General features: G+C 42.8%; 1 protein-coding gene across 2 annotated transcripts in view; it reads right to left on the reverse strand.

Annotated features, from left to right (window-relative positions):
• PDE8A (phosphodiesterase 8A) overlaps positions 1-13,785 on the reverse strand; it is a 147,754-nt gene that overhangs the window by 126,522 nt on the left and 7,447 nt on the right. The window contains exon 1 of one of the 2 annotated variants that reach the window (XM_027888927.1): positions 11,207-11,333. The exons of the other annotated variant lie outside the window; for it this stretch is intronic. Coding sequence (XP_027744728.1) covers positions 11,207-11,209 — 3 coding nt within the window. The 5' untranslated portion in view covers positions 11,210-11,333. Of the gene's footprint in view, positions 1-11,206; positions 11,334-13,785 lie in introns of those variants that run through there. 2 annotated transcript variants of the gene reach the window in all.

Consider the following 13,785-nt stretch of genomic DNA (forward strand, 5'->3'; position numbering starts at 1 on the left):
AAAGCTCAGATACTTCATGTATGTACAAGCCTCATCATTGTAACTGGTGTCAGAACAGCTTTTGCAGCTGTAGTTTACCCATCACAATCTCTGCTGCTGAGTGGTCAGCAGGACAGACACTTTTTCTAGGACAAAAATGTACCCCCCTTTCTCCTCTCTGCCTTCTCTCCACTTTGATTACCTTCTTTGCTGTCCCACATTGTGGCAGTATTTTTCCTAGCCCCATCCTATGCTAAAGATTTGTTTCCCTGTCTGGTATTTCTTAGTCTCTCCTTCTTCTTCCTACTTTTCCCCTCAGATCCTTCTGTTTCCTCCTCTAACGCTTCTCAAGTATCCTTCAGCTTTATATTTTCTCTGGTTTGCTTTTTGTAGGCTCTCTCTAAATTGCCCAAAAATCTGTGGGGAAGGGAGGAACAAAGCACTGTTGTCCCCACCCACTCCCCTATAATTATCCTGTGCTTCACAAGCAGTATTATCTGTCTGGATACACAGTGCCATGCAACCAGCTGTGACCATAGAGCATTAGCTGTTCCCCTCTCGGAGAATTTTCCCTTCTCTCTTCATAAGTATTTTTAATCTAACTTAGATTTATTTTGTATGCAGCCTTTTCAGTTTCTTTTCACCCTAAACCAAGGATGGTCCTTTTCAGTGGAGTGGTGTACCCAATTTTTACACCCTGCAGCCTTTCTCCCTGTTGTCCCTCTGCTTCCCAAGTGCCCAGCCCAAAGTTAACCCAGCGTGAGGACTCTTCAGACTCCTAAATTGTTATCTGATGCCATAATCCCCTATATCATATTGTGGCCTGCTGGGATCCAGCCAAAGAGAACAAAAGAAAATCAGTAAAAGAACCAATCAACTTGTCTCTTCCACCAGTAGGACAGTTTTCTTTGGTCATCAAAGCTAGAAGAGCAGGCTCTTAGTCTTTATAGTCTACCCCAGTAGATTACAGGCTAATGAGAGAAGACTCACTCAAGGCAGGCTTTCAAAGCCACAATCTCTTTACCATGACTCTCTCCCCAGATCCCACTGCCTCCTGCCCAGCAGCCACTTTCTGACTTGCTCCTGGTTAACCAGCAGCACTAGTGGCCAGCAGCCCGCCTTGCCGGGCCAGCATCCTTAACCAAAGACCAAAGGAGTAAGAGTGGCAAAGAGAACAACAAAATACAGAGCTAAAAGCTCATCCCTGCTGTATGGCAGCAGCAGAAGTTGAAAACTCTCCAAAATTACTTTTTAAGACACGCTGTACACCTGCAAAACAGACGGCTTTCATGGCTGCTGAATTTATTATTTAAGAAACAGATCCATCATCTGTGGTCATACTGAGCAGTGATTTATTATTTATTCACAATAGCAAAAAATCCCACGTACTGGCTGTGAAATTTATGTTCCTAGATCATTCAGACATGTGAAGAATTTATCCTACAAACATGTCTGAATGTAAGACAGGGAACTGGACCTCATCCGAATCTTAAAAACTGTTAGCTGAATTCTCAAATACATTTCCTTTCTTTGGGCTAAGTAATACCTTTAAATACACTCAGTCATATCTGACTATGTACAGTCCATCCCTGATGTTAAGTCTTTCTGTGGAGTGAGACAGTATCCTTACATATATAAGAAGCTGAACCCTTAATTAACCGAGAGGACCATACCTTACTATCAACAGGTAACCCAGACATGACTGTGCAGTTGATTACTCTCTCCAAACACACCCCTTTCCCAGCAATGTCTCCCATCCAGTTCTTGCATTGCAATCAGTCTCTGTGAGGAATGGTTCATTCACAATTCACACTACTTTCCCAACTGTATTCTTATTTCTGTAAGCTCCCCTTAGGGAAGTTGGGTTCCTTGTCCCTTGCCTGCATGCAGCTCTGCGTGCAGACAGTTGTAAGGAGGAATGTACAAGAATCCAGCCTCTGTGGTGCCATGGCACAGCACTCACAGATCATGACTCTTGTAAACTCCATTTTACAGCTGTCTGCACATCCAGCTAAGCAGCAGGAAGAACACCACCACAAGGATTGCAAGAGGACATGACACCCTGGGGAAGAGATAAGGAGAAGCCACACCGAGGACAGGTGCAGAAACCAAATCACGTAAATTTTCTGGGGGCAGCTATTTAAAAAAGAGAGAGACAGACTCAGGATGTGTTGGGGAGATAAATCTTCTGAGTTTTTGAAAAGGGGAAGGCAGTGCTTGCAGGCTCACTCACCACAGCCCTAACGATCATAAATCTTGCTCACATGGGCACTGTCCTTCCCAACACGCTCACCAAGGCTGGCTGTAGCACAGCCATCACGGAAGGATCTGTCATATTAAGCATAACAGCACTTGGCAGTTTGTGTGAATTATGGTTACAGCCAGCACAGCTGGGTGCTGCAGGGGTTGACAGGCTCTGTAACACAGGCACAATAGCAAGCACTAAAAAAAATAGCCAAAAGAACCCTCCAAAATGGTTTGGGAACAGAGTTGAAAAATAGCTCTAAAATATGTGCTTTAAATTCATGAGAGACTTCCAAACAGATGGGGTGAGGGATGATCTGATGAACTGAAGGGGCTGATCTCATGGTTTATATCTGCCTTGGCAAGACCTCCTTTGTCTGCACTTACTGTGCCCAAGGGAGTGGGTTCCTAATGCTCCATCGAGAGGCTTTTTAGTCCCCTCTCACTTGAAATAAGCTGTGATGCCATCTCTCAGTCTTCCTGATTTACCTCCAGGGCACAGTTCCTTACTTCCCATCCCTTCACACAAAGGCCTCTCTGGTGGCTGCAGGTACCCAGGAGCAATGTTGCTCCTTCCCTTATCTCTCACATGCTCCAAGTGCCAAACACACCTTTCCCCACAAACCTAATCTGGTTTACACTGCTGCTTTCAGGGAGTTTCATTCACAATGAATTAAGATAACCAAGTCAGAACAATCACTCTTAAATTCACTACCACAACAAGTATACCGATCTGCACAAAGCAACTGAAGATTTGTTCCCCTCCTTGCACTCTTGGAAGTTGATTAGGCAAGTGTCAGAGTCCTTTGAGAAGGTCAGAATCATGCCATGCACATGACATCTCTTCAGACTGACCCCCAAATCTTCCTTTTGGCAGTCTTGGGCACCGAAAGAAATAACCACTTTTTCAAAAAATCAGCTGAGTCTTTAGGACTTTAAAAATCTGATCTAAATTGATTATACTTTTAAAAGGAAACTAAGTTTGTAACTGTGCATTTCACAAATTCACAGGGGAAAAGCGATGTGTTCAGTGAGGGGGGTAAATTGAGAAGAAAAAAAAGGAAGTACGTCTGCTACATGAGACATTTATCTAACCACTTAAAATAACTTCACTACAAAAGCTTTTTCCACACACAGCCATGCCTTTTTTTTTTCAGGAGGAACAGCAAATCCAAGCAAGATCAATTTTTCACTGGGGAGAAATACAGGTATTCAAGAGAAATACTACAAGAGAGAACAGTCTAAATTCATCTCACAGCAGAAACTCTGTGTCCGGCTGCAAGGTAATTCACTGATTATGTAACAGGTGATCAAAAAGAAAAACAAATTACAGAAGAAATTAACCATATAGCAAATTCCATCCCTCACAGCATTTCTGTTCAGGTTTTTATTAATATTATAAGCTAAATAACAAAAAAGTTAGTATACAAGGGCTGTTTGGAAGTGCTGTGCTTGGAGGGAGACTGCAGGTGTGCATGTTATGTACAATACTTTGACTTCTTTCATGCAGTTGCTGTTTTTACAAAACAAACCAGAGAAATGAAAAGCTTTCCTGACTGGCAGCTCAAGCTATTGAACATTTAAGAATGGAAAAAAGGCATTAACCTATAGTGAGAGTTAGGAGGTTTGCATCACTGTGTGAATTACCCACAACATTAGACACTCAGACAGAAATCACTGACACAGGTTTAGGTAAGAGGGAGCAGATCCTTTGATTGCAAGTGCTTTGTAAAACACATTATTGCTTATTCCTTTGCTGACTAGCTGTGTTGGCTGTTTCTTAATATGTGGAAGAAAGAAATGAACTTATGCCCAAAAGGTGACTCCAGGATACAAAGGATCCTGTGGAAGGGCCAGTGCTGTCGGAGCATCCTGGGCAGGATGGGAGCCACACCAGGAGGAGCTCAAAGCTTGTCCTCATAACAGCACCATGGCATCACCTCAGCCCTTAAGAGCTTGTTGACTCAAGCCAGTCACAAGCTTTTAGTGCTGGTCAAACAGAAGGAGACATTTATTCTCCACAAGATTGTTTTCCAAGGAAACCCAGACTTTTTCATACCTGCTGATCTTGCATCTCCAATGCAGTGAGGTTAGTACCCAGAATTCCTCTTAGAGGTTCTCATTCATGTTCAAGACATGGCATGGAGGCAAACAGATAATTTTAAATCAGATTTGCTTTTTTATTCATAAGCACTTTCCCACATGTACCTAAATATTGGCCTATATGGGCAATATATAAACGCTCAATGTTTTCTCCTGGCAGCCCTCATCATTTCTACTTTTAACTTTTTTTACAAAACTTTTTTCACCATTTTGCCACATGACAGCATTGTTATTATCTTAATATAGTGATATATTCTTAATATCAACACATTAAATATTACAGTTATATAATTAAATATTACTTTCCCAACTGAGGCATTTATCTGATGCTTTTATTTGACCTACTCTAGTTGGGGCAGATTGATCCCACCTTCATCCCAGCACAGCATTTTGTGTTACATTCTTGTATTCACAAGGCACTGATAGCACTGGCTCCTCAGAGGCTCAGGGGACAAAGTGTATCAACCTTGCTCTCCTTTCCAATTGGATTTTCTGAATCTGTTGCAGCTGCTCCCATGCAGAGAAGTTAACAGACAAAGACTGGAAGCAGAGATGAAGACTGTGAATATTGTAGGAGTAAGAGAAAGTAAATTAAGCAGGGACCTTTTAGACTGAAGCAGGAATGAAAATTCTTTGTAGTGCTGTAGATATCAGACGAAACCTAAATACCCAGAGCGGCTTCCTGTCAGAGTATAAACTGCACATACTTTGGCCATTTTCTCATCAGTTTAAAGCCTGCATCATATTTGTTACAATGACAGAATATTTACTGATGAAAGCATTCTACAAGACATTTTGGGAAGAGAAACAGAATTTTATCAGACTTAACCCATACTGCACAAATACTGGCCTTCCAATATATTTGTACCCCATGCATTATCGAAATAAATCTGAGGTAGCTCCCACATTACAACATTCTTCAAAAAAATAAAGGCAGGAATCATCCAGCTCATCCTCCATTTGAAGAAAATGCAAACTTCTGATAAAAAGCTTACTTTTGTTGTTCTGCCAAATGTTAGGCCCAGAACTTGGGAGGTTTAATAACAGGAATGGGCTGGAGACATGTGATTTAGGCAGCCTTGTTTGCGGTTCGGCTCCTTAGCAAGGTACAGCCTGACCTTAGGTGACTGTGGCTAAAAGGAACAATTATGGAGCTCAGCAGTGGAAAAAAAAGGTAAAACAAAAACAGACAGACCGGAGCCATATAACTAAAAGAATTTAAAGTGTTCAGCTAAATTAGGCACATTCGATTAGAATATATTACATCCAAGTTTTGTTAACCACTTCAGCGAGAGAAGAACTTCAGAAGAGATTAGAGAAACCATGGATTTCTTCTAGAACAGATGCTGTGCTGCTTCCTTTTATCTCTTGAACAATAAATAAAAGTAAACTTTCTTTTATCTAAAGTTATATAGCCCTATCACAGACATACTGGAACACATCATAAATACTAGTTGATTTATGATTCTAAATCCTCATAGATGGGAAAATATTAATTGAGTGACTTGCTCTACATCACCTAGGAATTATTTGTCACTGCCCAGAAGTAAGGCTGTAAGCTGATTCCCTCCACCTTTTGAAGCTTCAGTGGTTTCTGGGAAATCATATATTTAAGAGAGTTAACATAGCCAAATCCAATTCCATATTTTTCAAGTGCAACATAGCCCTAGAAAGGAGTATCTTCCAGCTTTGTTACGAATGGGAACCACAGCAGAAAATGGAGCTGATGCATGGGGAGACATGTGCAGTGGGGTTATTCAGTTTCTGACTTGTATGTGGGGAATAACCTGACACTTTTAAAGAAGCTCAGAAACCTGCAGACAACCTTCTCACAGCTGTACAAGGAAACAGTTCTCATGTCTGCCTATTTTCTTAACTCTGCTGGTTTAAAAGACTTACTAATTCTTGTCTGAGCATGGAACTGTTGTCATTTTCTGCATAACAGTTCAGCTCCTTTTCAAGAGGGACTTTGAGAGCAGCGGTTCTGGCAGGATGGACAGCAGACACAGGGGTGTGCTGATGTGCTCTCTCCCAGCCTGCTTGATGGCTCTCTGTGGCCAAATCACCTGGAGTGCCTGAGTGCTGGTACCCAGGCAAGGAGCTCTTGGGTCAGAAGCAACTGCACTGAAGCCATTGGAGATGATTTTGGTCCTCTATGTGATGTCTTTCAAAAGTTTTTTGTGGGCACAGAAGAACACCAGAGACATGTCTTTTGGATACAGTCATCAAAACGCAGGCATCTCGGGACACTCACAAATGCCCTCTGCAAGCCACAGAACATAGGCCTGCCGCCTGCTGATCTGCTTTGGAGAAAATTGCTAGGGTTGAAGGAATTTATTTTGTTCTGTACTTCAAGGGCCTCCTGTGGCCAGACTGACGGGCCGGATGCAGCTGGAGCACTCCCTCCCTTTCCTGGTGCCGAGCGGAGCCGGGAAGGCCGAGCACGGCTGTCCAGCCACCTGGGATGGCTCACAGCACTGCCCAAGGGACACTGTTCATGGGGACAATCCCCAGCCCTTCCACATCCCGACCAGCCAGTCAGGAAACTGGTGGGTGGCATCTATAGCCCCTAATTCTTCCCCCTTAAAGCAGATATTTAGTCCTCTTTTGAAGTATGTTTCATGAGTATTGAGTTCTGTGAGTTTAAAATTGGGCTTAGCTAGCCAGGGTGGATGGACCCTGACAAAAGAGCTTTTAAGCCTCCTCTATGAAGACACCTGGTATTTTAGGGAACAGGTTAGGACATGACAATAGCTCCTTGCACTGGTACAACTGGTTACTGACTGTAATTCTCAACAAAGACAATAGATTCATGTAACCATAAAATTTAATACATTTATAAGAAGATTCAGTGCTACTTATAAAGACAAGACAACACAGTATGTTAGCTAGGGCTGGGAAGCTGATTTCACCAGCACATGGCTCCCTCCTCACGTAACCAGCTGCTGTGCAGGTCAGCTCATCCTCTTGGATATCCATGCTCTCTCAGACAAGAAAGTACTGTGACCTGATCCAACCCATCAAGCACTGATCCAAACAAGAGATACAGTGCGAAGGACTTCCATATAAGGGGAAAAAAGGAGTTGGGGGAGTTTCGAAGAAAAAACAGGATCAAAAGGAAAATTTTGTAGTGCAGTTCAACTCTTGTCAACACAGCCTGCATGGTGCCATCTTTGGCACATTATCCCACAGTATAAGAACAAAGAGAGATCCAAAAAGACAATTAAAAGGAAACCACACTATCTGGACAGGACATGTCTTCTGCAGAGCACTAATGATTAACCTTCAGAAACCACAATAATTTATCATTGAAGTAAAAAGTACAGTGAAACCCCAAAGAGCATTCACCAGAAGTAGCTTCTGGCAGAGGTACTGCCTACAGGAAAGCATTCAAATACATACAGATGGTCAGTGTCTGGACATACTATTAGTTCTAGAAACGTATTTTGCACCTTGAACAAAAAGGAAAATCTTACGAGATGAAGCTTAAATACCCATTGGAGTATGCCTTGAGACAGCTCTGTGAACCATGCAATGAAAGAATCACCCCAGTCCAGTTTTAGGGATTTCATTACTATATTGGAACAAGCAAGATTATATAACCGAACTTGGGATCTCTTTGCAGAAAGCATGAGCTCTCTTACTGTAAATAGTGCAATGCTTGTCTGACCAAGGGCTGATTACAGTGCACAGTTTCATTAGCTCACCTCTGGCCAAAACAGGTCGCATGAAAATGAAAACAGAAGTTAATGAACTAATTCATTCACTCTGCGTTTAAAAATCCCTCTCTGCCTATGACTCCTAAGTAAACTTTAAAGAAAGGGGTCTGATTCCCTGGCATCTCTGACTTTGAGTACATATACAGTGATCTCTCTTCACAAGCTTATCTTTGAGGTAAAGTCACTGAGCACCGGCCACTAACTGCCTACATCCATTATGGACACCCCATGTACAGTGTGCACCTTGCTTTAGCATGCAAGACATTTGGTTCCCAAAAACACGATAGGATGGCTAGAGTAACCACTAACCAGACATGCTGGAATGCCTGAAAGTGTCCAAGATTAGTCATTTGGCAGCAATCCTGGGGAAATGTAGCTTTACGTATCCCACCCTGGACAGAAAGGTTTAGTCCTTCTGGCAGGCCTGAACCTGACTCCTTCCCTTGCAGTGCACAGCACAGCTCAGATCAGCTGTGGCTACGACAGCTAGAGCTGGGATGCAACTGCCACGAAAATCTGGATCATTCACTTTTGTCAAATCTGTCTCCAGCATATTCTTTACTTCACCAAAAGAAAGAAATCCAAACCAAAACAAACCCTTTCCTATGCTTGGCCTTGGTGTTTTATTTTATTCTGGATAATTTCAGGTTCTGTGTTTGTCAACTGAAAGGAAAATGCATGTGTCACATACTCATGGGTCAGAAATCTGGTGGGTGTTTGTATATTACACAAGAGATCAGAGATTGGAGAAATTTCATTCTAACTTGAGGGCAACAAAACAAGGTTACTGAAGAGCAGTGTGTGTGCTGATCAGTTGTACAGATCAAGGCTAACACAAGACTGCACTGAGGTGACACAGTGCTGACAGGACTGCATTGGGGACACTTTTTTGGTCACTGAAGCTTGATGCATGACTTACATGGACCATCTTACCAGGGCTGGCACCTGGAATCACTCACAAGGAGCTTGGCTGGAACAGTATGGCCTGGCTCACAGGCTCAACCTGCCTGACCCTCAAAAAGACCCTGTTTGCTTGAACTTAGTGCTGAGCTGAGACAGAATGAATCCCACTGATCCAGGAGCTGGCACGCTCACTGTGGGACCAGGGATCTGGGCATCACACTGCTGTGTGGGGCTGCCATGACCTCAGCATTTCTGCTCAGAGCTGCAGAAAATGAACCGGTTAAAACATGCAGAAACCAGCAGCTGTCGTGTTTTTCACATACAAAGCTGCAGAACTGGCGCCAAGCACTCCCTCACTCAGGACTGCACGGATGATATCGCTCCTTCAATGTATGACATTCGTGTTGCATTCCAACAGTGAAAGAAACCAGCACAACCAAACGGGTGAATGGAAAAACGAATTGCCTCAAGTTGATTTAAAGGAGATATTTAGTCATGCATGGGAAGGAAAAGAGAGAATAAGTGACCAAAATAGAACGAAGCAATTGGAAACAGCTGATGTTTGATGAAAAGAAAGATATTTTCTGGGGTGAGAAATTTAAAAGCCGTGAGTATTTTGAAAGGGCAAATTATGCGTGACTTTTTAATCCTTTAGATGGTGCCAGGTTATCCAGAATCCACTCCAGAAAGATTTCCGAAACAGTTTATTCTAGAACTAAGCCAAAACCTTCGGCCAACTCTGGAAAATTTTATTGAGAGTCAGACTAACATTTTGTGAGCTCATGTCAATACTGGAAAACTGCTCCAGCTGAAAGCATGAGGGAACAGTTTTGCTAAGGAACACCTGAGTTTTAGCAGGTTTTTTTAAATTAGTATTTGCAGTAAGAAAAGGCAGGAAAGGAAATTAAAATCCTTGATTTAAAAAAAAAAAAACAACCACCAAAACTAAAAGGGCTGAGTTGCACTTTCTGAGAGAGTCATTACTGTCTCTTCATTTCAGAGAGTGGACAAGTTTCAAGCTGTACTGGAATCAAGTGAGGGGTTTCCTTTACATGAGCTTCCCATTAGTGCACTGTACATAGAGGTAAAGGATAGTTCCACTCACCCCCAACTATTAGGAATTCAAGTGTCAAACCCCACAGGGCACAAAGACGACACTGTTGTGAGTACCAACAAATTACTTTCATAATGCAGCCTTTTTTTAGGCTTTGTGTAAGCTTTTGGGCACATCCAAGTCTGAAGCATCCTAGTCATTCACATTTCTGGGTCCTCAGCTGCTTTTTTTTTTTTTTTTTTACTTGGCAAAAGAAGCTAGTGGATACATGACAGACACTACTTTGTCCCTGTAGTAGATCATTGGCAGATATGGATTGGCATTTTGCGATGTCAGGGACGTGGTTTAGTGGTGGACTTGGCGTTGTTGGGTTTATGGTTGGACTTGATGATCTTAAAGGTCTTTTCCAACCTCAGTGATTCTATGATTCTATGTATGGGCACAGGTAGGAAGCCAACCAGACAGTATATTACTACTTTATAACAAGTACTGATGTTTTGCTTCCATGAGTGTCCACATCTTTTTAAGTCACGAATGTGCTGCAGTGAGCAAATACAAAGTCGAACACTTGGGGTTATATAAAGCTACATGGAAGAGGAAAAGAGAAACTATGTGAAATCCATGACATATGGAAAACACTTTCTATATGGAGTCTAAAGACAGTGTACATTTCCAGCCTGGCAGAAAGGACATAGATTTCCAATATAGAAGCCTAAGAAAATAAAAAACCAGTAAGTAACGAGTTGACCCCAAAATACAAGGGGGGGAGGAGGGGTAACTTTGGAAATTCAAGCTAAATTTGGGATATTACTGAGAACACAGACAAAAATTCAAAACAGACATGTATAGCATATTCAAATAAGCTTTGAGCAGAGGGGTTGAACTAGATGGTCTCCAGAGGTCCCTTCCAACCTCAACTATTCTGTGATTCTGTGAAGTGTTTTGCTTTGGTATTTTCTAAATGAAATGGTTTGGGTTTGATTTTTTCTTTTCCAAAATGAAAGGGGACAAACATAAACAGCTTATAAAGCAACAGCAGGCATTCTGTTTGGGACTGAATAAGAACATTTTGCAAAATTTAAGAATCTTCCTCCTAAGCCACCTCAATTTTCTCCAAAGGAACCTCTGCTTTTAGTTTCATTAGACCTATGTTTATATTTCATTACTGAGGGGGAGGGGTCAGAGAGCAAACAAAAAAACTCACCATTCATCCAGCTCTGCTCCCAACCCCTATTTTCTTATTCACAGATAAACCCTTTCAGATGTCCCCCAGTTTCTTCAGGGCTGAAGGTGCAGAGCAGGCGTCTCTGCAGCCAACAATAACAAACAGTAACACCAACTTTGCATGTTTCCATGGCCATGGTGCCCCAGAGACCTCCTCTTTCATCCACACGCTCCTCCCCTCCAAAGCCACCTCATCACCGTCTCTCTGAGGCTGGGGAAAGGGCCAGTTCAGCTACACCCACTTTCCAATAGATTTTGTTACCAAGGGGAAGAAGAAGGAGGAGGGGGGGGGGAATATTTCTGCTTTTTCATTCTTTCCCCACCTTTCTTGTTCCCTCGGGTCTATTTACTCATCCCATGTGGTTACTGGTGGAGGAGAAACTGTGTCGTCAGAAAGTAGCGCAGGGAGCACCGTTGCACAACCAGCAGCCACCAGGATCATGCTCCTGTCCCCGGGGCTGTACGGGCAAAACAGAGCAATATTTTCCGATGAACACTAAAACCACTTGCAGTTAAGCCTTGTGCTTGGTCTGGCATGGGAGTACACGACACTGGTAGATCAACCACACCAGAGACTGCCTCGAGTCCATCTGGGGTCAATGACAGCTTCAGCAAACCACATGCTCATGGGCAGCACTGAAAAAGGTGTGCAGAGGCTGGTGGGACTGATAGGAGGTTGGAGGGGCAGCCCCAGGAACATCCTGGGGCAGAAGAACCATTCCTAGGGGGAGGGTTGGGATTGATACAAATGGGGGAACAGTTAAGGAGTGAGGAAAATGCCAGCCTTGGGGAAAGGAGGCAGTGGAGCTCTGCTCATCCTATCAGAACTCATTTGCTCATGCAGCAACACTGCATGAAACAAAGAAAAGGAAATCTCCATTATAATATCTCATTTTTTGACTAGTCTCCTGCATATTAATTCCTATTGATTGACAAGTGGAACAGCACACATCGATCATCTTGTTAATCAGGTGATCTTGCAGCAATGCATGAGGCAGTTTAAATAAGCCAGGTTAAGTCCTTGTGTACACAAGGAAGCTATCACAGTAAAATGCAGTGGTGAAAGGACTTTTTGCAAGGAGTAAGCAGAGATTGATCACCTTATGCGCTTTGGAAAATTTTACTTCATTTATATCATTTTTAGTGACCTTTTGCTTACCATGAGGTGGTGTTGTCCCCCAGCTGTGACTGGTTTGGCTTGAAAGTCAAGATTTTGCAAGCCTGACTAGTGAAACCTCCTGGGGCTCTGAGCTTGCAGGGAACTCAGTACCTTCATTCTGAGGGGACATTTCTTTTATATGGTGTGCATTGGTCATTCAAAATAGTGACCACTCTTGAGGCTATTGCTTAGATGCACAGCAGCTCTTGGCAGACAGGACTGCTCAGTTACTGCAGCCCATGCTCAGAGAAAAAGATCCTTTCCTCCCCATGGCACTGAAGGAGGAGACACCAGCACTGCCACAGAGGAAGAGCACGGGTAACAAACAAGGCTGCCCAGCCCCAGAAAGGCACCTCACTGCACAGCTGACCCCATTGCCTCATCTCCCAACACAATTACATTTGCAAAAGCATCTAATTTCCAGAAATAGTGCTCAGTCCCAGCTCCTCCTGATATCGGCGGGGGCTACACACACTGGGATCCTGAAAAAATCAGAGTGGTATCACCAGCCTGTACTTCCCTCTCCCTCATTTACAAGTGTGGTTCAGCCTCTTAGGGACCATAACTGAGTCTTTATGAAGCCCTTGGATGGGTTTTACTGCAAAACAAAGCCGAGAATGCACATGCACGATTACACCAGGACAATAGCCCAAACTTAACAATCACTTCCTGTAATTGTCTGAGGCAGCCTGTAGAACGCAGAATCATCTCATGATAAATCCTTGTTGGTCATTTGCCATCATTAATCTATACTGTCAGGATGAATTAGGAGCAGAGGAGCATATTAATTACAATGCAGATGACACTCCAGCTTTAATTATCATGACTTCAAAGTAAACAGTGTCAGTTAATCAACCTCAATACCATGAAGGCTGTTGAAGGAAAGTGCTGTTCAGCTGATGGCACTGCAACCCAGCCTGCAGGGTCTGCAGCTACAAAGCTGGCATTCTGGCATTCTAGCTTTAGTTTTCCAAATTGCTCTCTATTTCTATCCACATTAGTCAGGTCTGTTGGACACTTTTTCCATTGCCTATGACATGCCCTTAAATTAGGGGTGACCAATTTTGTCAATATGTAGCAATCTAGCTTTATTTATAGAACACTTCAGATTAAACAGCAAAAGCTCCCCACTGTTTTTTTATGCCTTTTCATTTTGCATTTAATAGCTACTTATTCACTTTACTTACCAACTAGGGCTATGTTTTTATAGCTTGTCCTTCACATTTCAATATTATTTTATGCCATTTTTCTGGAGGGCTAGGATTATGGAATAAACCTAAACATCTGGACAGTTTGTAAAGCACTTGGAGAGCAGCTGGCAGTGTTGCAAAGGCCCCCAAATACCATCAGCCAAATGCAGCCCTTCTGTTATTGTAGGACCTGAGACAGAAACCCTCAAA

This window comes from Empidonax traillii, unplaced genomic scaffold (assembly GCF_003031625.1).
Source record: "Empidonax traillii isolate 1590-97213 ecotype Southwest subspecies unplaced genomic scaffold, ASM303162v1 scaffold248:size1534464, whole genome shotgun sequence".
In the NCBI taxonomy this organism is placed as follows: Eukaryota; Metazoa; Chordata; class Aves; order Passeriformes; family Tyrannidae; genus Empidonax; species Empidonax traillii.